The following is a 27,693-nucleotide window of genomic DNA, read 5'->3' as shown; positions in this document are numbered from 1 at the left end:
AGCTCGAGCAGCACCTGCAGCTCCGTGAGCGGCCATCTTTGGTGTGGGCAGAGCGAGCGGCTCCTACATTGCCCACACCGGCCCGGTCAGAGAATCCCACCCCTTCCCTCAGGGGGCGCTGCGGGGGCGGGGATTGATGGGCGGGAGTTCCCTCCCCGAGCAGCCCGTCCCGTCCCGAGAGACAGAGTGGGGACGTGGGGGCGGCTCTCAGGGGGACTCCGGCCCAAGGCTGCTTGGCAGCAGCGTGGCCACGTCTGGGCTTCTTTAGAAGGCGCTTTGGTCGCCAGGGAGTTGCAGGGCTCTGGGCTCCTTTTATTTGGCGGTTGCTTATTTGGGCTGTTTTGTACTGGGCGACTTCAAGGCACAGTTCGTTTAAAACGGGTGTACCGTGTAGACGTGGTGTTGGGCCCCTGCACAGGCAGTTCTCCGTCCCCCCTCCCCTTCAGTTAGGAAAACACACCCAAATTCATGAACTTTCTGGCCCGCCCACGTGCCAGTTTTTTGTCCCACACTTGGGGTGCGCTTCAACCGTTCAACACAGAACTGTACCACATTGAGGCAAGAGACCCCGGGGGATGGAGAGAGGGAGGATGCCCTTTTTGAACAACGTGAGTACACACAGCTTTATTGTTTTCATATTTGGAATGCATTACTTACTGTTGTATGCAACAAAATTAGAACTACTGAAAAATGGAATTTGTATAAACAGCTCCTGCCTTCCCTCTGAATGGGGGGAGGGATAGCTCATTGAGCATTGGCCTGCTAAACCCAGGGTTGTGAGTTCAATCCTTGAGGGGGCCATTTGGGATCTGGGGCAAAAATTGGGGATTGGTCCTCCTTTGAGCAGGGGGTTGGATTAGATGACCTTCTGAGGTCCCTTCCAACCCTGATATTCTAGGATTCTATGATGATTCCATGAAATGTGTTGGGCTTGTTTTGAAAGGTAGTGCCACTTTTTGCTCTCATGAGACTTGGCAACCCCATGTCCCCCCAGAGCCACTGAGGGGAGACCTGCCTCCACCCTGTCCCGCTCCGAGGAGGGGCTGGGCCCCCTCAGTCTGGGCTGGGCTGTGTGCTTCAGCTGTCCTGGGTGGCCCCCTGGATCTCCGGGCAAAGGGCGCCTCTGGGCATCCGGCCCAGCCTGGAGGAGAGGAGGGTGGGGGCGAGCAGGGGAGAGGGATGGAGAAGAGGAGGTACACAGCAGGTGGGGGGGTTAGATGAGGGGAGGAAAGAAGGCAGGCCCACTGACAGCAATTCTGGGCCCCAGGGCAGAATAGTCAATGGGCCCCCCACGCACACACAAGCCGTGCCCACGCGGACGCAGTCCACCTGACATTCGGGCGGTGCTATGTCTGTGTTGGCTAGTGCCCAGTGAGCTGCCACCTGTGCTGCTGGGTGCGCTCTTCTGGCACGGTCAGGGCTTCCATTTGCCCACCCACTAAGGTTGCCAGCTGTCCTAACGAGCAGACCCAGAGACCCTTGCCCTGCCCCCTGCCTGCCCCTTCCCTGAGACCATGCCCTGTCCCACCCCTTCTCTGAGTCCCTGCCGCATGCTCACCCCATCCCCCCTCTCTCCGATGTACTCCCCCACCCTCACTCATTTTCACCAGGCTGGGGCAGAGGGTTGGGTGCAGGAGGGGTGCGGGCTCTGGGATGGAGTTTGGGTACAGGAGGGGGTGAAGGGTGGGGCTCCAGGAGGATGTTTGGGTGTGGGAGGAGGTCTGGGGTGCTGGCTCTGGAGGGAGTTTGGGTGTGGGAGGGGGTGAGAGGTTGGGCTCTGGGAGGGAGTTTGGATGCGGGCTTTAGGTTGGGGCAGGGAGTTGTGGTACAGGAGGGAGTCAGGGGAGTGGTACTTACCTTGGACGGCTCCTGAAAGCGATTGGCACACCCCTCTGGCAACGGTTCCTAGGTGAGGGGCCCATGGAATATCTGGGCGACTGCCCCTGCAGCTCCCATTGGTCGCAGTACGGGCCAATGGGAGCTGTGGAGTTGGCACTCGGGGCAGGGGCCGTGCGTGGATACTCCCTCCGCAGGGGCTGCAGGGACATGCTGGCTGGGTCCGTGAGCGGCACGGAGCAAGGGTGGGCAGGAAGCCTGCCTTAGCTCCACTGCCAGTGGCAGCTGGGGGCCCCTGCACCCTTTTAAATCGCCCAGGCCCCATGGCAATTGTCCCCTTTGCCCGCCCCCACCCCCATTGGCGGGCCTGAGAGGAGGGATGAAGCAGGCAGGGGGGCTGTGGGGGAAGGGGGTGGAGTGGAGGAGAGGAAGGACTTAGCAGGCAGCAGTGGGAGGGGATGGAGCAGGGATTGGAAGAGGCGGAGTGCAGGCTTATTGTACCTACCACATAGGATCCTCTTTCTTCCCTTGACTCCCTTTCAGGGGTGGTGGAATCTTCTTAACATTGGGGGGCCATGGGCACCCAAACTGTTGCCCCATCCCACAGTGCTGCCCCTTCCCCCAAGGCTCCTCCCCCCAAAGCCCCGTTCCTGCACTGTCTCTTCCTCCCAAGAAACTCTCCCCCCTCCGGTTGTTCATCCTTATGGCCAGTAAAAAGTGGGAGGTCCATCACCCTCTGACCCCCACTGTTCTAGCACCCCTGCTCAGTTTCCTACAAGCACTCCTTTATGCCACTACCTTTTAATTTTCCGCAGAGCCAGCTCAGCAGCCCTCCCTGTAAGAAATCAGCAGGGAATCACCCACTATGCATAGAGAAGAGTGCATCTCTGTCCTAATATTACAGCACTTAAGCTTTGAATAGAGAGAGAATTTTCTGAGAACTTACAGGTAAATTCATTACAGGAGTTTAAATTAATTTTAAATTAGGTCCTTTAAGAAATTTACCATTCTGTGTCTGCCCATTTCTTTATTAATAATGGAATAATACAACTCTTTCAACTTCCTATGTAGTTAAAACTCACTGCAATCTTGTGCATAAACTAAATTTCAACTTTTAAAATTAATAGTAATTTTTTTCTATTATCCTTCAGAACTGAAAGTTTCCTCTTCAGTACAGGCTGAGCAATAACATTCTTCTATACTTGCAGGGGTTCTCAACCATTTGCTTTCTGAGGTTCCTCCCCAACACACTATAAAACCCCCCTGCCCATCTGGAGTGGTAGGGGAGGGAGGGGGAATCGGAGTTCTGGCGGGTGGGGGCGGGCCCTCAGACATAGGCATAGTTTGACTTCTGTTTTGTTGGGGCAGGGGCAGAGCCAGGCAGGGCTTAGGCTAGCTCCGCACAGCGGGGTCTGGGGAGGGAGCGCAACCTAAACCCCACTGACTCAACTCAGCAGGCCACCCAGCCTGGGGGAAAAGGGAGAGGGGAAAAAGGTGAAAACCACTCAGGGTGAAGGCAGGTGGTAGTTAGGAACTGTGTGCAGGTAGGGGTGTAGCTCAGGGTGCAGGGAGAGGGTAGCTTGGGGCTATGTGCAGGCAGGGTGTAACTAGGGCAGGTTTCTCAAGTGCCAGGAGGTTTCCCTAGGGCCACAACAGCTTCCTGAGCCATGATGCAGGAGGCTGCAAAGCATCTGCCCCTCCCCCTGCCTTCCCTGTTCCTCCTGGATGCACAGCCCTGCATGGCCCCTGGAGACAGGCATCATGCAAGTATTACTTGTCACAGCCTTCCAGATAGCTACTAAGTGTCATGTGAAAAGTGATTGATATTAACACGTCACTTTTCACAGTAATATTTTTATTATTGAGTCTGCAAAAACCCCCCTACATGAATAAATTACAGTGATGTGGATATGTATATGTGCTATTTATTTGCTTTTCCTAAAGTTAATCAAGTATTTTAGGAAGAAGTGTCAGTGCGGCCACCAGAAAGAGTTGGTGGTCGCACTCTGAGGCCGCCAAAAAATTTGTTGTGAGAACCCCTGAACTAGGAGCTGTGTGCATGCAGGGGGTAGCTAGAGGCTCGGTGCAGGCAGGGGTGTAGCTCAGGTTGCAGGGAGGGATTTAGGTAGGGGCTGTGGGTCAGGAGGCCCCCTCTCTCATGGTTGCTACTCCCCAAGGGATCTGCCAGCCCCAGAGCCAGGTCTATCTGCCTGGGTGGCTCTTACTGGGTCGAGCAGTCAAAGGGGGCAGGGAGCTGAGGAGCAGCTTCAGCCCTGGACACCAGGAGACTGGGATCACCACAGCTGCCCGCTCCATGGCACCAACCAGAGCAGCAGCTACCCTGACCTGACCTGGCCAGAGGAATGTGGCCTCCAAAGAGAGAGGAGGAGGGGTATTTGTATGGAGCTGCTCTGGGACTGTCCCACTCTGGTTAAGGCACTGCAGTTTGAGGGGGGGCAAGGCCCCTCCATGCCCCTTCCAACTCTGCCCATGGGCTTGCAGCTTCTGCCCCACCAGGCACTGGGGCTCAGGGCTTATGGCCCCCCTGAAACCAGCTGCAGATCCCCAGCTGAGAACTGCTGTTTTATAGTGAATTCCATGAAGAACTGCCCTTTTTAAGAATGGCTACCATCTTTCCATTATTAACGAGTGTGTGATTACAGCTGCCCTTTGCAAAAATGTTCTTTCAAAATGACCACCACGTCCCATTGTCTCCAGTAGGAGTGAGTGCCCCCATAAAACACTGAGATCCTCTGACAGCACCTTGTAACTATCAGCTCTTGTCTGTACATACAGGACCAGATAATGAAGAAGACTGGGACACCACCAGACTAATGCAGAGGTCAGAGATACAACTCAGAGGAAAGGAAAAGTACATGATTCCAGATCCAGTCTGCCCCTACTCCTGCTGCTGTGAGTAAAATGGTAGGCTTCAAAGGTACTTGGCCTGTCTGCCTTTCCTCTTCTCTAATATTCCTTAATATATATGGCAGCAAGTACAACACTGATGTACAGCCACTGGCTGTATTCTTCAACTCTCTCCCCGCCCCTTTCCCTCACAGTCTCTTCAACTCAGCCTTACTCCGTATTTGCCTTTCATATTGTCCCTCCTTCCTCTTCAGTGTTCCCTCTCACCCCACCATCTAGCTTATCCCTGCCTAACTAAACCCACCCAAACATGAAATAATGGAACTAAGTGACATTTGTTGCTATCACATTGTATGTGCATTGTATCCCTTTCCCTACCCTTCATGTGTCTTTTTTATTTAGACTGTAAACTTTTCAGGGCAAAGACTGTCTACTACTCTGTCCAATGCTTAACACCTTGGACTGCCATTCTTGGTTGTCCCATAGGCACTACCATAATAAAGCTGATTAAATAATAATAATGGAACAAGGGAATCTGTGAGATGAAGGACTGCAAGGTGGAGTGGAGAAGCATCCACTAATTCATCCCAGCACAAGGGTGCAGCCAACAGAAATGTTGGGAATCTCTGGCCTACTGCAAAGTGCAGTCTGATCCATTTATTCTCTGAGCTAGAAATCAGAAATCCTTTTTCAGTTTCAATCCTGTTCAAATCCCCCGTAATCATATTTTTTTTATTTCAAAAGGCCTGATTTACATCAATTCCTTTCCATAGAGTTATTTCTTTCACTGGAATAACATGAATTTTGACTTACCTGGATTCTCTTGAATCACAGACTCACGTAAACCCCCATGCACTTCAGTGATGCAGAATAATCAGGCACTAATAGCACTAGCTAGAGTAAGTAAATGCCTCAACTGCCAAAGCTTCCCCTACAAAGCTTTGTTAATATACATCATATTTTACTTGAACCAGCCTGTTATTTCAGTCTTGGGCCTGGTTGGAGGAAAGATGACCACCTACTCCACATTTCAACTCTGTGCAACCTTATCTTGACCTTCTTGGCCCAAATCTTCAAAGGTGTTTAAGCTCCTAGCTTCCATCGATTTCAATAGCAATTAGGAGCCTCAGTGCTTTGAGGCTCTGGGCCCTTGGCCTTGTGTGTATTCATTAGCACAGTCTATAATTCCAGGATCACATACTATTTTTTCCATAGGATCCCTGTCTCATTCAGTGCACAGAATGGACCTGTTCTGTGGATGAATCAGGGTTATGTAGTGAAGCAGGTTGTTGTCTGTGGTACTCATGCATCGTTTGTTCAGAAGCGAAGGTTTGTACTAAATGAGGATTGTACCCAAAAAATTGTTAAAGTGATTAAATGCTGGTCTGGAGAGTTAGATTCTATCCTTGCCTCTACCACAGAGTTCCTTGGTGATGCTGGGCAAGCTACTTAAACCAAAACTTTTCACAGGTGGTCACAAATGCTTCAGTTTCTTGGTGCCTGGTGTGACACCCTGGGTTCTGATTTGCAGAAGTACCGAGCACTCACATCTGCAACTGAAGTCTTGGGAGCTGTACTCTGAACACATGAAGCATGATATGCTAAGTACTTTGAAAAATCAGGTCCTAAATGTCTCAGAGTAGGCACCCAAAATTAGTAGATATTTCTGACCCTAATCTCTCTGTGCCTCAGTCAGTTCCACAAGTGTAAAAAGGGGGATAATAATACCCTCTCATCTCACAGAAGTGTTGTGAAATAAATACACACACATTTTTTTGAAGCACAAAGATACTGTAGAAAAGCCTATGAGGAAATTAATAATTCTGTCTTCAGAGCAGGGTTTGGATAGTGTGCAGTAAAAAAAAGGCATGGGCCACACATTAAACAAGGAGAAAACTAAATATTGAATAGCATCCATCCCCTGTACTGAATGTGGTTGGGATCCTGTGGAAAAAAATAGTATGAGATCATGTAATTAAAGACAGTATCATAATGGATACACACAAGGGGGCTGAATTAAACTTGCAGAGTCAACAGTAATCCTGGCATTTCCAACAGTTCAGTGCTTAACTTAATAATGTTCTTTTAAGGTAGTTTTTTGTGTGCAGTGGCTTCTCCACAATGCAATATCTACATACCTGAACCTGGACAGACTCTCTCTTCGTTACATGCCAGTACTGTTCTAGGATAACAGACCCTTGGATTCCAGTCCTCACAAGTGTTCACAGTCACTCTGCTAACATCCTTGATGTTGTTATTGTTGAGTCTATATGTATCTAGTAATGTAGTGGGGTAAAGACATGCACCTAGATTCTTTACTATGCCTGACAGTGTCAAACGGTTGAATACTAAAAAACTGTATAGAGGTTTATTTGTTCAACAAAATCTACCATGACACATCTAGAGCTTGATTAACTTTGTACCTCTGTACAGCCACCAAGGAATAAATTTAACACGTAACACAATGCAGAAAATGAAGATGATCCTAATGCAAAAAAATAATAAGACAAGTGTTTCCATTAGAAGCTGAAACTTTTATTACAGGATAACAGTACATAAAGCACATCTAAAATTGATGTGTTCAATGCACTTAATAAAGGTAATGTAATATTAAAGGTACAAGTTTCTAAGTATAATATAACAACATTCATATTAGAATGAAAATTGGAGTATTTAAAAGACAACATTAAATCTCTTATTTTTACAGTTGTATTTACAAAATGAATCAAAATACTTTTTTAGGACTCAGAGTAAAATAAACTGTTGAATATAAGCAGACTATTGTAAGAGTGAGTTTAAAAGAAGATTCAAGAAAGTGAAAAGTTAGGTGATAATGGGTAAAGATCATTAGCAAAGTTTTAATACAATACATTTTAACATTTCTCTTGATGGCTTATACTTTTATTGTGACTAGAAAAGGAATTTTTACATACTGTACACATTTACATGTACAGTATAATTTCATTTAAACTTGCATGTATTTACAGAAAAATGAGTATTACTCAATGAGGTTTGTGAAGTTCATGTGCTTAATCATCAAACCAACACACATTTGTAATCAGCACTTATTCTGGTCTCTTTACTTTAAACATTTAGTTACAGGAGAAAATATTACCAGAGGGTTTTGCATAATTTATATAACAACTAAACTTAAACAATCAGGGAGAACATTTTCCTAGCATAAAATTTATGATGTATATGTTAGCAGATAAAAATTTAAGAGATCCTCCACTGATTGCTGTTTGAAAGTATCAAAAGGTGATGTAAATCAACAAGGGATTTAGAAATAAAATCATCATGGCTTGTATTTAAATAAGACCAACTCTGAAGGTTTTAAAAGTAATTGTCCTGATAGTGTTTGTAATTAAACTTTCTACTTATGAAAATATACCCATGGTGCAGTAAAGTTTGTATTTATTTTCAGGACAATAGTATGTTACTGTAAAAAAAAAATATTTTCCTTGGATTGAGGGTACAAAAGCAGTGCATGGAAGCCAAGAATCATGGCTTTAAAATTCACTACCTTCTGTTATCAAAAAGTGCAGTAAACAGAAACATTATCTTTAATAAATTGCTCAAAAATCTTTGCTAAAGATCTTATAAATTCAGTAATATTACAGAAAAATTCTAATAAATATTTAAAAAGGTTAATTACCTCAGATATTTGATATCCATCAATTTTGTAAGAACTTAAATGACAATATTCGTGGGAGGAGAGAGTTGAAGCGAAGAGTAACTCCAAGTATGATTTCTAGATAAATAAAGGTATGTATAAAAATTCAGAAAATATCAAGTTCTCTGACTGACTGACTTCCACAAAGTCCATTTCTGCATTAACTTTAGGTGTCAAAGTCCATCCTTGAACATGCATGTGTCATTTTAATGAGAATCACATATGCATATATAAGGTCAGAATTTGGACATCAATGTTTCATGAAAGATTTACAGAACATTCCCATTGAAAATAACTGGAATTAGGCATATAGGCATGATCATGTGACTTCTGGAATGGGGAGTGCCCTCCATTCCTGTTAGATTTAGGGGGAAGAAGGCACCCAGCACTTAGCAGGTTTAGGTCTATATCTATATATCTATATCTCACATGGACTAACTGGAAAAGAGATCCCCCAGATAACTACCTACTTCAACCCTTAAACTAGACAGCATTTTATACTGGGGAACTGGCTACATATTTTTCGTATGATGTGATATGCAGTGAAAGCATTTTAGCAACCCAATGGATAATAAACAGGACATAGCACATTTATCATAATATGAACATAGAAAAATATTTGATATCAAATATCTATTCTGTTGAAGTAATTTTCTCCTCATTAAATATACTACAGAATAATTTATATAATGGTACTATGTATTTAAAGAGAAAAAACATGTCCCAGATCTAGTACTCTGATACAGGTACTTGTTGGACATATGTAGATTATATATATATATATATGCTTGTGTGTATGTGTGTGTGTGTGTATATATATATATACACACACATACATACACACACACGCATATATATGTTATAGACAGTGAAATTAACAAGACCCAAGGTGGTATTGTCTAGGAATAAAAGGGGTTTGTTTTTTTGTTCACAAAAGTAACTTATCTAGCACCACACATCAGAAAAAACACAAAAATAGCACACTCTAGTTCTAAACAGCTATGTCTAAAATAGATTATATAGTAAAACAGATATTATACAGCATAATGTGGTATTTGATAAACAGATAAATATTTGCACTGTGTAGGCTGTTTATAGCATAACTTTATCTATACAGAATGAAAGCAAAAAGTTAACCGTATAGAGGTGAGCAGAACAACATTAAATATGACTCAAAAGCAGAGACAAAGATAAAGTTGAAAGAACAGAGCAAGAGAAAATGTTTACAGGCCATTACAAATCCTTAAATTAATAGTAAAATAAGGAATTAGTTGCTGAAGTTTAAGAAAGCAGTAAACAAGAGATTGCATTTACATGCAGATGTCTAAAATTTGTATTTCTTTTTAAATCTATGCACAAAAAGTCATTTGTTTTTATTGCTTGACATTCAATTATGGCTAGAGTATTTTTAACCTTCTTTTTGTACTTTGGAAACAAGAATATGTTAAAGGTGCCATAAAAATGGACAACATTGAAATCAGTTTGCAAATAAACCTCCTAACACTGCAGTTCTTTATACATTTTAAAAAGCCTTGTCTGGGGTTTGTCATATGTTAAATATATTTAAATTGGGAAAATACACTGTAGCTTGAAGCCTCCCATTGGCCCAAACATCCAATACAAAAACACATCTCCATAAAAGGAGCAGGCAGACAATACAGTTACATATAAAGAAGCAGCCAGCTAATGTCCTAATAGTCAAAATATTTACCACTGTTCTTTCTATAAATTGTTTCAAAATTAAACACAAAAAATGAGGAAAAATTTGGATTTAGAAAGATATTTACAGTACATATGTCTTTTGTGAAATAAAATTCACTGTATTGCTTATGAATTCTCTGCATTTAGGTATTATATAATTAAAGAGATTGCAAGTGCTTGTAAAATTTATGCATCTATATTAAGATAGTTTAGGGGGAATTCAGTATATTAAGCAGATACAAACATGGAAAGCATGCGGATATTGCCTAAAAATAAAGTCTGATGTCATATATATTATGCCAAGCTAAACAACTTTCTTGTGAAGTGAAGCTCCAGAAGGTAATGAGATTGTGAGGAAAGATATCCAAGTGAATATTGAGGCAGCAAAATCTAAATGTAAAGAGTGTATATTGATTGCCTGCATAGTCAGAATATTTCATACATTTTTATTTTCACAATGTAAAGGGGCTAAACATTTCATGTGGCATCATGTTTTATTTCATATGTGGTTAGTCTACTTATTGCTCTAGAAGGTTATTGCTATATTCTACCTCTAATAAAGGCCAAAAAACCCAAACCCTCTGTCATTTGTCACTGGCAGTTCCATATATGGAATATAAAGGTAGAATACAGCTTTTATTGTGTTAAAATTCCTTTAAATACCTGAATAAAATTCAAAGAATGGAGTAGATACTAGCAATTATCCTTTTATTAAATGTTATATATTTTCCCTCTTTACCTGGTGTCTTATCAGCATTATATTGGGCTGCTAAGGTACACAGTAATGGGAGCTGAGCGAATACTGCAGATATTTATCTATAAATGGTTATTTCAATTTTTAAAATTAATTTTTTCTATTGCATTTGGCTTCCTTGTATGTTTGCTTTCCCTGAACATTCCACCAAATAATTTAAGTGGCAGGAATATTCAAGCAAATGTCACACTAATATTCAAACATGTTCACAGAAGGTGAATTTTAAAGTAATATATATTAATCATAAAAATCCAATTCTAAGAGGTGCACTCCTCCAATTAGGAAAAAGAAATATACTGAGTGTCCTAGGTGTCACAATCAAAACCAGCCAACACAGCTAAAATTTCAAACATTGAATACTCAGAGAAAACTCCTTATCACTAATTATTTCAGATTATTATACAGTAATTTTTTCCTACAACAAATATTGATAAAATCCATTATCTGCCTGTGGGAGACTCAAATACAGAGCTGAACTGTAGAATAAATGATTAATTACAAACTGTGTGCACAGTTTTAGTAGTAACCCGGTTTCTGTATCCGTTTAAGAGTCCCTAACTCTGAAGACTAGGGAAGGTCTAAGCCAATCATTAGTAGACCTGGGCAAATTTTTTTTGACCCAAACTTTTTTTTTGAGAAATATGCAGACTTGTTTTTGTGAACTCATGTTGATTTGGTTGCATTGTTTGCTTTGGAATACATATATTTTTAAAATCCAAATACTTTGACATTTCTGAAAAAAAATTGTCTCGGTTGAAAATGACTTTTGAAATTTGTTTTAATTTTATTTCAAAATATTCAAGCATTTTTAAAAACGTGAAGCCAAGAAAGAGTCCAGGAAAATACATGCACCAATGTCTGGGGCACTGAAATACAGAGGTAAAATTTATCTTGTAAACTGTACACATTGAACAGAAGTTGTGAATGATTTGCAAATATGAACAGAAGGATGTCAACCATTTCAGTAAATATCTTTAGACCTCTACCTTAGTCTTTACTCGTTCAGGATCAGCATTAGAGATTCTCTTCTAACAAAAATAAAAGAGAATGAGAGCTGATCAAGAGACCAACCTTCTTAGGCAATTTTCTGTCTTAAAACTAAACCTGCATGCATTAGAAAATCAACTGCATAAGCTTGTAGAGTGGTTACTTTAGACAGATTTCACTAGATTTATTTTTTTACATAAATGTAGAATTGGGATTTGTGTTATACAAGCGAAGAAAAAATGAAAACTCCCAAGAAAATGGAGAAATGATGCTTTTTAAAAGAATAATTTAAATCACATAGGTAAGATTTTGAGAAATCACTCTTCTTGCCCTGATTAAAGAGTCTCAAAATCTTGCCCATTGCATTTGTAATTTTTTACTTGTTTTTATTTTAGGTACAAAAGAAAGCAAAGCAACTCCATCAATTCTGCAGGGCTTCCAGAACCCAATATAGACATACTGTATTTGAAAAATCTTACACTAAATCCATAGAGTTTTGGCATTGACAGATTAGACTTTTCTGTTTCCTGCTACTACTGCAATTGCTGTAAGACTTAGATGTGGAAATGCAAAGATGTAGGTAGCTACAGTGCTTCTTTAAATGACATATTTTTGGTTTACAGTGAAGCACATAGAGCAACAGCAGGGAAGGTCTAATAACTTGTTCTCCTGGTATTCTTCTGGTTTTAATGGTGTTCTGTGCTATATGACTCAATGTAAAGATTGAATAATCATAGCATTTCCACGCATATTATAGTGCATATGAAAAACTGAGTTCTCTTTGATAATTATAATTTAAACATTGAAGATTCATTTTTTGTTACAAAACACTCCTATGATTAAAAAATGGTGAACAGTGGGTCCTGAAATGAAATTTGAATAATGATTTGTTTTCCAAGAATGTTTACAAAATTCTGTATGATTTTTAAAGTTCTATTTCTTCCTTTCTTTAATTTTTCATTAAATAAGACTGATGAGCAATGGGCTGGAAACTCAAATGAGGCACACATGGAGAGTTTAGACACATAAGAGTTCTACACAGTTCACTTGTGCCTTGGAGGGATGATGATATATTTTTCAAAAAGCAATTTGTCCCAGTAGTATTGGCCACCCTGTTGAAGAGTTTTAGTTGATCCCTGAGCACATTAGTTTCTGACTCTTAAACCCAACTCTGAAATAATAGGGCTTCTAGTGTTGATAACAAGATGGATTGTCATTCACAGTTAAGTCAATCATAAGGTGCTTATTTATTTACCCTTTTCGTCACCAATCAGCACAAAGAACTGTCAGAAAATAACTTTTATTTCTCTTTTTAAATAAAAGAAGGGCACAAAATGATTAAACAATTTTTATGACAGTGGCTTTAGGATTATTATCTGGCTGCCCCTCAACAACAAACAAGTGATTCAATCGACATTCCTTAGGAAAAAAAAGTAAAAAAAAAATCCTGTACAAATATGTATTTTTCCCTGAGGGATAAGGTTACACCCGCAAGTGCTCTATGTACATATTGCACTATAGAGGAATGAAGAACATGTGCAAAAAAGCAACAATGATCAAAGCTTACTAATCAATCCTTGTAATCATGATTCTGCTATGTTGTCTTGCATTTTGGAATGTCGTAACACAAATAGCTATATTCCTTTAATTAAAAACATAAAAAAAGAGGAGGAAATAAAACAAACCCCCCACACCTCTACTATGGCACATTCAATGAAATAAAAAGTTTTCCAAAGACAAATAGACAAATTCCATCAACAAAGTAATACAAAGTTCGTTCTTTTGTTTTTTGTTTTTGTTTTTTAGAAAAATTACATTACTTTCTTTCATTGTTTCACATTACAAAATCTTTTTTTTTTATCTTTACACAAATCACATTTTATTGCAGGAATATTTCAAGTGCCATCAAATATTTATAGAAGGGTTAAAAAAATAGAAGTCTCTCTAAAGTGGTCCAGACAAGGCTTTGTATAGAATAAATCTTTTTTCCACCTTCTATTTTTGAGTTAAGTATTTTGAATACATTTTTTTATTCCACTGACAGCCTAGAAGCAGACACACACACATTCATGCATGTGTGCACACGTGCATGCGCACACACACTCAGACCTTGGTCTCCATACTAGGATACATAAACTTTATAAAGAAAAACCAAACTTAGGAACAGCATCTCACATCACCTCATCCAATAGTTATTAAAAAGATGAACAGCGTCAGTTACAAAAGTACATCAGAGTGGACCAACTGACACTGTACGGTAGTACCTCTTCTTTAAGAAAGCTTGAGAATGTTTCTTTGCCTTAGAACAGAAAACTGGATAGATGTCAACAACCCAAGACAATTTCTTTACAAATTATAAGGAGCAGCTCACTTAAGAGGAATAATTATTCCAATATCTTCAGCTATTCTCTGTAATGTCACTTTTTTTTGTGGTAGTGAGTTGGGAAGACTATGAAAGTTTCATACATCTGACATTCATTCACAGAACATGAATGTGTGTTTCAACTTGATATACTGCTGAACTTCTGGACTTAGGCCCTTCAGAGGTTCTTAACAGACATAAGTCATCTGCCAATGTCCTGTTCCTATACTGTAGATTCATTATGACTAGCTATATTTAGAATCATTCAACATCCCCTCACAAAAAGGCTCTTTGGCAGCAGTAGTCTTTAAGTACATCTACCGCCCTGTTATCCTCAGAAAAAAAATCAGCCATCTTGACTACTAACTGATTAGGAAAGCACACTTATGTCAGGTGTACACTAATGGCCTGATTTTACAAGGTGCTGAGCACTCAGCAGCTCCCACTAAAGACAGTGAGAGCTGTGAGGGGTGCAACATTTTTGAAAATCAGACCACAAGTTATACGGCTTTCAGTTAGGGCTCTACTTGGCTTCTGGAGCAAACGTAATTGCTCCTGCAATTTTGTGTTCCCAAACAGTTGCATCTAGTAGCTAGATGTCAAATATCCCATCTGTTTGCACTCACAGACCAGGTAAAGTACTATTTACCAGAAAAAAAAAAAAGAAGGTAATGACAGAAAAAGGCCCAAAATATTTAGCACGGTTACCTTACTTACTGTCAAACACAGGGTTTGTCTTTCACTCCCTGGAAAAGGTCAAGTCTTACTTACATTAGCTGACACTGGAATTAAGTTTAGTTGATCTTTAAGGGGCTAGCACCTGAGGCTGGTCACATTCAGAAATCTTTTGTTAGTAAAAAGCCTGCTTTAAATTAAATCCACAAATGCACAGATCAGAACGGAAATGCCACGTCAGACTAGTTATTCCAATAAAGTAAACAATGATTCCAGAAAACGCAAACTAAAAAGAACTGAGAGATGCATTTGACTGTTTTTCGCAGATACATTTTTCTGGGTCATTTTAAAGATTAGGGGCTCAATCCAAAGCTCCTTGCTTTGACTGTAAGGGGCTCTGGATCGAATCCTTGATGGTGAATGACTCTTGTGGGGGGCATGCAGGAGGGAATGAATGGTGAATGCTATACTCCTCCATGCTCTTTGACAATGCCCACTCATAACTTCAGCCTTTGCATTCATGAAAGTACAGGGACTTCTCCCTAAGTCTCCATGGGCACATCACTGTGAAGCAGGTGTAGAGAAGGTGAAGCACTGTCCCATCTCTGTCAGCTAGCAGAGCAGGATAGGGACGCTAGGGAAGTAGAATGTGCCATTGGAGGCACAATCCATTAGAGTGTAGCAGCTCCATACAGACCCCAATGTGGGTCGCTGGTTAAATGCAATAATTCAAGCCTAAGTGAGAGATGCTCAAATTATAAAAAAGGGAACACTTTATTTTGCCCATAATAACCCATTATCCTAATTCTCCCCTTAAAACAGTTTTACATCTGTGTAGCTCCATCTTCTCCAATTACTCCTCAGTTAACACAGTGTGAGAGGAGCATTAGGCCCCATAGATTTAAAGAGACACAGTCAACTTGAAAATCATTTGTCTGGAGGGTTTTTTTCTTAATAGTTACTGGCAACAACTACAGTGACTACAAATGAAATGTTAGTGAAAAAATATTCCTCTGTCTTATTAGTTTACTTTGTCTATATACAAAAAACTGTCATATGCACAATTTCACTGTTTTCCATACCCAGTTAGTTTCTACTTTGCTGAAAAGGCCCTTATTAACCTTAACGAACAGAGAAGCATAAAACCTTAAGAATTTTAATAAAACAACAACAGGCAATACTATTTAAAAATGTACTCTATACAAATGAATTTGAAAGACAAAAAACTTAATTTTATTAACATTCAAGTTGGCAGTGTCCCTTTAACACAATGTGTTGGAATGACTGCTATTAATTGTTAAAGTGCAGAGGCTCCAATTTGTCCAGGTAAATATACCATTCCTGCCATTTCAGTTTTAAAGAAAAAAAGGATTAAGTAGGTTTACCTGGGAAGTTGTTTAGGTATTTTATATATATACTTTACCACACAGATTAGTCACATACCAAAATCTTTTATTTAAATCTCTCTCCCTATCTCCTTCCTACACTAAAAAGAAAAAAAGTGATCATAGGAAAAGGAGCAGGGGCTGGATGGGTAGTGTAAAAACAATTTCAGTGTGATCTTATACTCACACCAATCTTAGAAAATAAAGTTATTCATATTTTGGAGCATGCTGCCACTTCACAAGGTCTTTGGGGCATGAGCTGCCCTTTATTATATCTTTGTACAGTGCCTAGCAGAATATGGTGATAGCCCTTAGGTGCTACTCCAATATGTTAATAACTTTAAGAAACTGTCTATATGGGAAAATGCAAAGTTTCACTTTGTTTCCATATAGCCCCAATTCAACACCCCAGTTGCTTCCAATTCAAAGGAGGCGGTTCCAGCTTTGCAGTGACTATTAAATGCCATTTCAGGCAAGCCACAGCTGCATAACACTTCTAACATGGGTGTAGACAACCGGGGACTAAATATTTAGGGATTGCTTTAATAAATAAAGAAAACTGAATTTTGAACAGATTGTACATCTCACTTTATAATAAGTGGATAAATTTAATCCAAAATGACTCAAAGTGATAGTCAGTGGTTATATTATGATGTTTTATCTCTGGCTTCCCATATAAAACAGAAGTTGTCTACATTCCTGTCAGGCTTCATCCAATCTCAGAAGTACCATCGGAATGACACTGAGGCAGAAATTGGCTTTCCAGTGGCTGACTGAGGGCAGAGAGTTAGCCAAAGAAGAATTCCTGGATTAACATTCTGGTTCAATTGAGCTGGAAGATCAGGCTGCAATCCTAAAACTACTTTTCCAAATAAATATAGGGAGGGCTCCCTTCTCGTTCAAGCTAGATAACTTAACCTTAACGTTGTTTAATATGGCTCTCTCATTCAGAATTAATTTAATATTTTTAATTCTGACTTTTCTCCTCCTTTGGGACAAAATTCTGCCATCCATATTCAGGCAAAACTCCTTGTAAAGGGAATGGTAATTTGCATAAATAAAGACGGCAAAATTTGGCCCCTTATTAGTATAATGCATGGATCACAATCATTTTTGGAATTACACAACGTATGTTTATCATCTTACTGCTCATTCTATAGTCCACTCTCATGATTTTCGGGTTTCATGTAGAATATAAAATGCCTGCTTTCTACCAAAAGGATTGTGCCTTTATTTTATCAGTTTGCACTTATTTGATAAGCCTTAGAGAGTGCTTCTTTCCAAATAAACCTAGCTGTTTCTAGAGCCATACATATGTGCTCTAAAAGCAAAGGACTTCTCTGTTGTGCTGTGCTGGAGAAAATTGCTGGATTTTGAAAAACAGCCTGCTGAAGTCAATAACAAAATTCTCAGTGACTTCAATGGGACTAGGCTTTTGCTTTAAGTGCATTGTTTACCATGTGGAGTTTAAAAGTATATAACAGTATATATAACATACACACACACACACAGATATATATATATATATATATATATATATATATATATATATATATATATATATATATATATAGTATATGAGTATGTGTATATTTTACACTCTGGTCAACATTTTCAAACATGGGTTCATAGAGTTGGGCATCCATACCCATATTTATACACCACAATTAAAGGCCCGATTTTCAAGGGTGCTTCACACTTGCAGCTGTGATTGACCTGCAGATGCTCAGCAAATTCTTGGCTGTGGGTGCTTGGCACTTCTGAAAAATCAGGGCTTTTATTTCAGAGGCTAAATATGGATTTAGATGTGCAATTTTAAACACACAGATTTGAAACTTTTGGGTTGTGTATAAAAATAAAAGCACCCTTTAAAAAGCAGCTGAGAAGCTAATTTGATTTTAGAAAATGTTCATCGTTTTCAGACTCTAAAAATCAATGTCTTCATTTCAGGATGTGACCAGCCTGTCTTGAAAAGTAATGTTGAAAACAGCAGCATAAATACCTTCCAATGTATCAGTACCTTCCAAACCTTTTTCAGTTAAACTTGAATTTCTGGTGCACATGCAACACGACAATGAACACACTAGCATTTAATTTAAAGAAAAAGGTGCAAAATGAAAGTGCCTTATCAATTCAACAAGAAAAGCTATACCAGTAACTACTTTTTATATTAATTAAAACAATATATAAACATTATCTCTTTTTCTATATATAGTCTTCATGCCCATTTACCCTGTAATATATTATAATGCTATTGTTGCTATTGCTATGGACCCTTTTCGTGCCATTCTGCCTACTGGCAATCAATGGTAGATGAAAAATATCGTCCTTCATGAAACAATGAGCAAGTCGTGCAAACTGATGCTGAAACCTCTGCAGTACACACCAGTCGCTGGACTCTGCTGGGATCAACAAATTGATTGTTCTGTTGAAAGTCTGTGGGCAGTGAACTACAAGGAAAAAGAAACCTTCTGAGTTTAGTACCCTCATTCTGTGTAAACAGAGGTCAAAGATCGAGAAGTCAAGACAGAAAAAGGGTCCATATTTGTAGGCATAATGGAAATCATATGCATGAGAAAAACAAGTTCAACTTTGTTTCATTGTTTCCCATCCTTTGCCTGACCCCGACCGCCAAAAGATGTGCAGTGTGTTGGCTCCCTAGGTCTGTGCAGGGCCATATAAAGTGTCTTGGTTTTCTTTCTTTTTTTTCTTTTCTTTTTAACGTTTGTACTTCAGACATTCTAGAAGTGCTTAGGTGATATATTTACCCATCAATTTGCATTGCTGGCTCAAATTCTGAAGTGAACAACTCCTTGTACAATGGAGGAAAATGAAGTCGCACAATGTCTGGGTATATTGCTTTAAATGCCATAAGTTTTTCTGTATGTCGTCCACACAGTGCTCTTAAAGTAGACACTTTGCATATTAACTAGAAGAAAAACACACAAGAAAAATACAGTCATACACAAAACAGGCTCTCTTCTCTGATTTTGCTTTTAGGATCAACCACTTCTAGTTTACCTTGATTGTTTTCCTTAAAGATGAATTTTAGCAGCTAAAAGATGCACTTGCTTGTTTGATTCAAAGAGAGGAAATCATTAAACAGCACGGATTTTTTTGGGGCCTAATTCCACTTCTGTAGTAGGGCTGAAATAATAACCTGTGTGGCAGAAACATTCACTGGGGTAGTTGTGGGAACAGAGAGGGAAGGTATAAAGAGAGGAGACACTTGACGGCTTTTCATGAAGCTCAAAGTTAAAATTAGATTTCTCTAACCACTCTAGTTCTCTCTCCCCTCTACCTCAACCCTTTCTTCCCCCTTCTGGGTTCTCTTAGGAAGTGGTTGAAACTAGGCAGGCTGGATTTTGAACAAGCAAGTCTAGAAAAGGAGAGGGATACAAAGGCCAGATGAGAGCTGTTAGACAGTAATTATGCTGCTGTTACTAGTGTAGAATGCTTTCATGTTCAGAGGATGAGGCATAGTTTTTGGTGCTCACCTTTGTTAGAATTCCATCTTCTCGGTGATTCTTCTGCAGGACATGCTGAAGTGCTAGCTGAATCTTCTGTTGGAGTTTTTCGATTTTTATCTTCTCCTGAAGCCATGAACGATCTAAATGTAAAGCAAGTGAATACTTCTGATGTTGCACACTGGCATCACAATATGCAAAGAAATGTTCTTCGAGCCTATGCTACATTCATTTTTCCTGTTGCCAACCTCCGTTCCATTCCAGTGGAGTTTTATACAGGAGGTATTAGAGGATCTCGGCAAGCTTGAACCATATTTGTTAATGTGTCACATGCTCATAAGACTGTATTACAGAATATACAAAATTAAGCTAGCAATAGTTTCATCCTGGAGATGACGAGATTATGTGATGAATGACTAACCAAAGGATTTTTGTTGCAAGGTTTTCTTTTTGACATGCAGAAAACAATTGAAACAAATAGTTTTAAGAAAAGCATATTTAAAAGAAATCATTCCTGTGCACTTCTTGGCAACCCAGGAGCATTACATCTGACATCGCCATGGTGGCAGAACCAAACAATTCTGTGGTTCTTGCACGAAGAAAACACAACACTAAATACTCTTGAGCTGCCAAATGGCATGACAATGTAGCTACCATTCTGCAAATCAGGGGACACCTGCCACCCTTATTCACATGGTAGTATCTTTTGCTCCTCGAGGAGATCCATTAGTTTCAATGGAACTATTCACAGAGACATGTACAACTCAACAGGGACTAAGGGCAACAAAATTTGGGCATATATTAGGATGACTCATTTGAGCAAAATTACCCTTGCACCCACCTTTAAATATATCTGTTAAAGTAAAATCCAGAGTAGGAAATGATTAGGGAAGGGGCATACAAGAAGGTGATTACATTACATGCTTACGGGTTGCCTACCAGATTATCATTAAGGCATACTCCATAATAAAACTATCACTAGGTTCCATCAGACAAATGTAGAGTGATATTTTACATCTTACCTGCAGACATTAAAACAAATGCAGAAAACAAAGCAATCTCATCTTCTGTCAGGTGCATAGAACATAAGCTCTTTCCAAATTCAAACACAAAACTAATGAAGTCTTCACAACCTGCCAAAAGGAAGGTATGTATCATTCAGGATTTCTGAGGAGACTGCTTCAAAGTGATGGCACAGTTATTTTATTCTGAGGGAGGAGGCTAATGGATGTGAAATACCTACAAGACCAGGGCTCCTCTCTGTAAAGAAGTATGGATTGATGGTAGTTGTATCATAAAGTTGAAGCTAGTAGCCCATTATGGGCCATTTTTATACACCTCCAACTTCCCCCAATCTTCCTGAAGTTTTGTATCTTTTTCTGGTAAATTTGGTAAAAAGCAGATCATTTTATAACTTAAAGTCATTTAATAGACGTGAACTACCACTACACTTTCCAAATATCTAAACAATTTTTGGCTGACTTGATCTCTAGATGACTTGGCCTAAAATTTTAATATTGGTTTTGTTTTATTGATGAAGGAAGTGTCTTTGGTATTTTTGGGAGGGATTGCAGGGAAATGCATAAGGAGCTGTTTTAAAGTCTATCAAGAGCAACTGTACTATATATGTTCATAAAAATAAAATGACCTCCATCTGACTCCAGCTGCTGGGTGGTGCCAGAGGGTGAGGCAGGAAAAGGAGGAAGGAAGAGAAAGGAGACCGGGGGTGGGGTGGGGCAGGAGTATGGGAAAAATCATGAATATAATGGGTTGGGGACCTAGCAGACATGAATTGGGATAGGGGTGGCTCCCAACCTCGAAATGGGACTAGCTCTAGAAGATCCAAGAGGAGCAGGAACATCAGAGGAGACAGGACACTAATGAGGCAGGACAATAGTGATGAAGTGGAGTGCAGGGGAACCCAAAAACATAGAGGGCAAATGAAATAGGATAGAGGAGACAGCCATGGAAGAAGATGCAGGGAACTGAAGGAGGCATATATAGGATGTATGCACAGGGAACATATGGAAAGAGAGGAGGACAGGGAAAAGCAGAGTGCTGCAAGGTTTTGATGTGGATAGGAGCCTCCCCATCTCTTCTTCCTTTCCCTTCCACCCCCATCTGCCATGCAGGTATAACTCAGATTACCACCACTATCACACATGCTTCCTACAATCTGCAGGAGGGGAGCCCCGCTTTAGAGGGCCTTGGAGATTTGTTGGAACTGGGCTTTCCCCCCGCAGGTCTTATACACCAACCTGATTTAGACTTTTTGGTGCTCATGGAGAAAAAAATTAAAAAGTTAAGGTTGAAAGTATATTTTGGTGGAGTCCAGCTAGCAGCCCGCATACAATATTACTACCTGAACTGTTCATGTCCATACTTTGTACCTTTGGGTGTTTTAAATACATGCAGAATATCTGTAAAATGATACAGCCAGTTCTTCACTGCCATATTATCCTTCAGCACTCAATGTTATCTTATCCAGCTTACACCCCATACACAAACTTAATAGTACCTCCCAGATAAAACTGGCAAAAATATACACAAAAGGTCAAAATGGCAAATTACTGGGAAATTGAAAAAAAATTCAATTTTTATTCAAGTGATCTACTTCCAATAATCTCACAGCAATGTTATTTTCATCTTTGTGTATATACGTTCTTGAAAGATTAAAAAGAAGACCAGGAGCTTTGAAAGGATAACATTGTGGTGTCCAAATTCACCCAAGAAATTGCTTTTCTGTATAGTTAGAATGTATCAAATATTACTCCAGTTATCAAATCTGGGTACCTAAACTGGACGCATATTCAAATTAGCACTGACCTGTTTAAAACAGATATCTGGATGCCTGATCTGAACACCAAGGGCCCAATTCTGCATTCTGTTACATGATTTCAATTTCCATTGAACTCAGCTGGTCTCCAAAATTTAGTCAACCAACTTTAAAAAGTGGACCCATACATAGTACCTTACATAATAAGCAATCCAAGACTAGATTTTGAGTTACCTTTAAACTTTTCCCTTTGTAAGCCTAACACAGTGTTTAAGTCCCAGTCTATTTTTTGTACATGGTCCTCTTTCAGTTTCTAACCTCTTTTCTACTTGTTTTTATACAGAGTACTTGAGATTTTCTTACCTAATGACTTGAAAACATCTGGGCTAGCGTACTTGCCGTCAAAGTATACTGTGTTGTTTTGGGAGTCAAAGGCACGGCACATTCTGATAAACACAACCTCTAAAGATCCTAAATGCAAACAATACACAGAGTTGATTACACAGAGAATTATTTTAACAGAGATTTCAGTTACAAAATGGAAGAACTTTTTAAAAAGGGATTTTAAAATGTAATCTAGACCGCATTCAATATAGGTCCAGTACTGTAGTGGTTTCTGCAGTTATAACTGAGAACGGTTTGATTTACCATGAGCATTAAAAGAAATCTCTAAAAAGTTAGTTACATTAGAATAAATCCAGTGTCCCTCCATTAAAGTCAAGGCAATTAAATTGGATTTACACGGGTGAACATATAAGAACTTCTCCATTTATTTGTAAACCACATCATTTCTATAATATCTTCCTTATAACAAAGTCTGAACTTCTACCTTGAAAAGAGCTATTCACTGTTATCAAAACAAATCAGAAATCTATGTTATGTTCTAGACCCAGCCATTTGTACCCACTCAATACTTCCACTGTTTCTAATGGAAGCTCCACACAGATACATACACACACACACACACACTTCCATCCAGAACATCTAAGATGAACACATGTATCCAAGGAAAGAGCTATAAAACTTGTGTTTTTCAGTACAACCTAACAAGGAAATATCTGAAGTCAAAACTGGCTTCAATCATTTTACTTACATAGCATTTCCCTAGGTTAAAAGCTCGTTAGAAGCAGGCCTCAATTCACCAACATACCTGCTTTTAAAAGCACGATTTGATCATTTTGACACAGTTCCATAAAGCCATCAATGCGTTTGGCAAACTCCACGACATACTGTATAGCTTCTGTTATTTTGACTGCACATAACTGCCACATTACCTCCCTCTGCTGTTGAAGAGAAAGGGATAAATCACTATTCAAGCTTGTGTAAGCCACTTTTCATAAAGGAAAATGAAGTTAAAAAGCAAAGCAGAGCTCCCAACCCTCGCCAACATTCATGAGTACAATTTAGGAGGCGGAGAGGGTAAACAAGCCTCATAGAGGCATATGTATACGTGCAGCACTCATTTACTGTTGGCAGTGAGATCTAGGCTGGGACTTCTTGTCTCAAGAGACAGATTCTCCCCTCAGACGCCTGGGTACTGCTTCCAGTGATTTACACTGGAATTGTATGCGTGCAACAGAAGGCAGAACTGGACCCAACAGACATAACTAAGCTCTCAAAAGCAATTCCATGCTTCTTACCAAGTACTCTGTTTCCTACTGAATTTAAATCAAATAACAAGGAGATCTTAAAATATATATATCCCATATTATTTATGGTATTGGTATCCAGTCATTTGCACCACAAATGCCTCAATTTAGAATGAAACTACCTATGTAGTATAAAAACTGGGACTTTTTAATACGATAAACGTTCTGCAGAGAACACAAGAAATATTTATCTGAACAATAGTGGGTTTAATACTACTTCCCAAGAACTGTTTCACTGGTAAGTGCTTTGTGACGTTCAGATGGAAGGTGCTATGGAAATACAAACACTAATTAAGCATCACAAAACCCCTTTGAGGAGGACAGCATTGTGCTACCCATTGTACAGGTACACCAAGGCACTGTGAAATTAAGTGACTTGTCCACAGTTGCAGAGTGACTCAAAGGCAAAACTGTAAACAGAAACCAGGAATCCTTACACCCAGTTCTAGGATTTTATTCTCCAAACAGAAATGCACTATCTTAAATAATAATTAACCTTGCACATTACATATTAAGCAGCCAGTGCAATTTAGGGGCCAGATTACAGCATGGCCCTATATTGTCATGCAAGAATGAAAACAAGAATAAGACACTTGCATTCTATTCCCTGGTGCAGCCTCCTTGCACTGTGGCTGGAAGTGCAGAGAACTGGGCAATCCTTCCCTTCCCTCACCCATCAAATGGTGGGCAGAGCCTCTGCTGCACTTCCCAAAGCTCTGGCCAGTGTAGCTGAGCTGGCAGAAGGGTTGAGTCCTTTACCAAGAGTAAAAGGTTCTTTAAGCCAGATAAATAAAAAGAAAACAAGCGAGAAAAAGTGGGACCGCTAAACACTGAGGATGGGGTAGAGATTAAAGAATTTAGATTTGGCCCGACACCTAAATGAGTGCTTTGCCTTAGTTTTAATATGGGTAATGAGGAGCTTGGGGGCAGTGGCAGGGTGGCTAATGGGAACAAGGAGTTGGAAGTAGAAACTACCACATATGAGATGGCAGGCAAACTCAAACAGCATAATGGGACCATATTGGGTAGCCCAGATAATCTCCATCCAAGAATATTAAAGGAACTGGCACAGGAAATTGTAAGCTGAATAGCAAGGAATTTTAATCAATCTGTAGACTATGACTGGAGAATTGCAAGTACAGTACCTATATTTGAGAAAGGGGAAAAAAAAAGTGATCTGGGAAACCACAGGCCCATTAGTTTGAGCTCAATTATATGCAAGGTCTTGGAACAAATTTTGAAAGAGAGAGTAGTTAAGGACATACAGGTAAACAATAATTGGGATAAAGTACAACCTGGGATTACAAAAGGTAGATTGTGCCAGACCAATCCGATCTCTTTCTTTGAGAAGATAACTGATTTTCAAGACAAAGGAAATGCAGTAGGTTTACCTGGATTTCAGTAAAGCATTTGATACAGTTCCACATGGAAAATTATTAGTTAAACTGGAGAAGATGGAGATTTATACAAGAATCAAAAGGTGGGTAAGAAACTGATTAAAGGAGAGACTACAATGGGTCATGCTGAAAGATGAACTGTCAAGCTAGAAAGGGATTACTAATGGAAATCCTCAGGGATTGGTCTTTTGACTGATATTATTTAACATTTCCATTAAATGATCTTGGCAAAAAAAATGGAAATGAGCTAGTAACATTTGCAGATGACACAAAGTTTGGAGGTGTTGCCAATATGGAGGAGGAGCAGAATATCATACAAGAAGATTTGGATGACCTAGAAAACAGGAGTAACAGAAATGGGATGAAATTTAATAGCGCGAAGTGCAAGGTCATTTACTTATGGACTAACAACAACAATTTTTGCTGTAAGCTGAGGATGTATCAGCTGGAAGTGACAGAGGAGGAGAAAGACTTGGCTGTATCAGTCAATCACAGGATGATTATCAGACGTGACTATGAAAAAGGCTAATGTGAACCTAGGATGCATCAGGCAAGGTATTTCCAGTAGACATAGGGAAGTGTTATTACCATTATACAAGGCACTGGTGAGACCTCATCTAGAATACTAAGTCCAATTCTGGTCTCCCATGTTTAAGAAGATGAATTCAAACTGCAACAGATGCAGAGAAGGACTACTAGGATGATCAGAAGAATGGAGAATCGACCTTACGCGAGGAGACTTCTGGAGCTTGCAGGAGGTCAGACTAGGTGATCATGATGGTGCCTTCGGGCTGCACAGTCTATGAGTATTATACTTCTGCTTAGGGCTAGAAGTAGAATGATTGTCCCCAAGCGTGAGGAGCAGGAACGGAAGTATGACTCAGAAACCCAGTGTCAAGAATGAGGGCCTGCAGCAGAGCTAGTCTCAAGCCCCCTCATCAGTACAGCTGGCCTGCAGCAGGCTGCTTGATTAGCCACGCAACCTGATTTGCTGTTGAGGCTGGCTTCTAAGCCAGCAGCAGCTCGCTGGCTTTGCAATGCTCATGCCCACCAGTGTGCCTGCCCCTGTGTTGCAGGGTTTCTGCTGCTCCTGTCTTGCACCTAGTCTTGCCTGAGACTCCAGTTCCTCTCCAGTTCTTGCCCTCTGATTTGACTCTTGGCTCTGGCTTCTAACTACAGGCTCCAGCTTGACCCACGACTCTGGTGCCCAGTTCCTGCCTTCCAATTAGACCCTTGGCTTTGTTTCCTGGCTACTGACTACAGTTCTGACCCCGACCACTAGGCCTGCTGCCTTCTCCAACAACTAGACTACACTGCCCTCATTCCAGTTGGCTGATAGCCAGTTTCTTCCCAACGTTTCTACCTGGGCAGCACAACTGTACATCTCCCCTTACACAAGGCAGGGACCAAATGCACAAACAAAAAAATACATTACAAAACTGGTTAACACACAAATAAAATGCACAAATACTCCAAAACATATACACTAAAAGAATCTGGGAAAGCAGCAATGTTGAAATGGACCCAAGGGTAATACCAAATTGCACATCAGTTTGCATGTAGGCTCTTGATTGAGCCTGACCCAGCTAACCTTTTATCCAAACTTCAGCTTTATTAAACAGTATTGCCAACTTTCAAGATTTTAACAGTAGTCTCATGATACTTGATACATTTCTTAAAGCACTAGCTCCTGGAGTCAGGCCATTCTAAGAGAATCTCAGCCTAAAAAAAAAAAGTTTCCACCCCTCCAGGTTGTGGAGAAAAGCGTGAAAACATGAAAATGAAACATTCAAAAACCAGAAGAAAAATACCATGACCCAAATCTTATGGTTTTTAAATTAAATTCATGATTTTTTGAGACCTGACTCATAATGTTTGAGCACTTGGGATCTGAAATACAGCATTAAGATACTAGGCCATTTATTGATACAGCTTGATGTCAACGTAGGGAAGACAACACTGATTTCACTAATCCAGAGACTCATTCTACCATTTAGGAATGGCACTCACTGGCTCCGTCTTTCTAACCCTTGTTCTTTAAGCATAGGTAACCAGGAGTATGTGCCACACCTGTAAAAACCCCACATGCAAGATCCAGAGAAATCACTACCCACTTGTGACTTTTCATTCCAGCTTATTACTAGTCACAAATTAAAGGTACAG

General features: G+C 40.0%; 1 protein-coding gene and 1 long non-coding RNA gene across 5 annotated transcripts in view; one reads left to right on the top strand and one right to left on the bottom strand.

Annotated features, from left to right (window-relative positions):
• The first annotated feature begins 52 nt into the window (after positions 1-52).
• On the top strand, positions 53-12,687 carry LOC142073377 (uncharacterized). 2 transcript variants are annotated; one of them, XR_012670218.1, is made up of 4 exons: positions 53-608; positions 2,652-2,784; positions 4,633-4,749; positions 12,026-12,687. It is a non-coding gene; the product is annotated as an uncharacterized LOC142073377 (long non-coding RNA). The 2 variants fall into 2 exon arrangements; XR_012670217.1 differs by lacking the exon at positions 2,652-2,784.
• Positions 7,330-27,693, bottom strand: part of RORA (RAR related orphan receptor A) — a 558,534-nt gene continuing 538,170 nt past the window's right edge. For all 3 annotated transcript variants that reach the window (XM_048866510.2, XM_048866507.2, XM_048866508.2), the window contains 6 exons: positions 23,635-23,767; positions 22,848-22,955; positions 20,731-20,841; positions 19,739-19,851; positions 19,010-19,170; positions 7,330-8,455 (listed from right to left, as the gene is read on the bottom strand). In XM_048866510.2, the coding sequence (XP_048722467.1) occupies positions 8,395-8,455; positions 19,010-19,170; positions 19,739-19,851; positions 20,731-20,841; positions 22,848-22,955; positions 23,635-23,767 (687 nt within the window). In that variant the 3' untranslated portion in view covers positions 7,330-8,394. The remainder of the gene's footprint in view (positions 8,456-19,009; positions 19,171-19,738; positions 19,852-20,730; positions 20,842-22,847; positions 22,956-23,634; positions 23,768-27,693) is intronic.

This window comes from Caretta caretta, chromosome 10 (genome assembly GCF_965140235.1).
Source record: "Caretta caretta isolate rCarCar2 chromosome 10, rCarCar1.hap1, whole genome shotgun sequence".
Lineage (NCBI taxonomy): Eukaryota > Metazoa > Chordata > Testudines > Cheloniidae > Caretta > Caretta caretta.
This window is presented reverse-complemented; position numbering and strand designations above follow the sequence as displayed.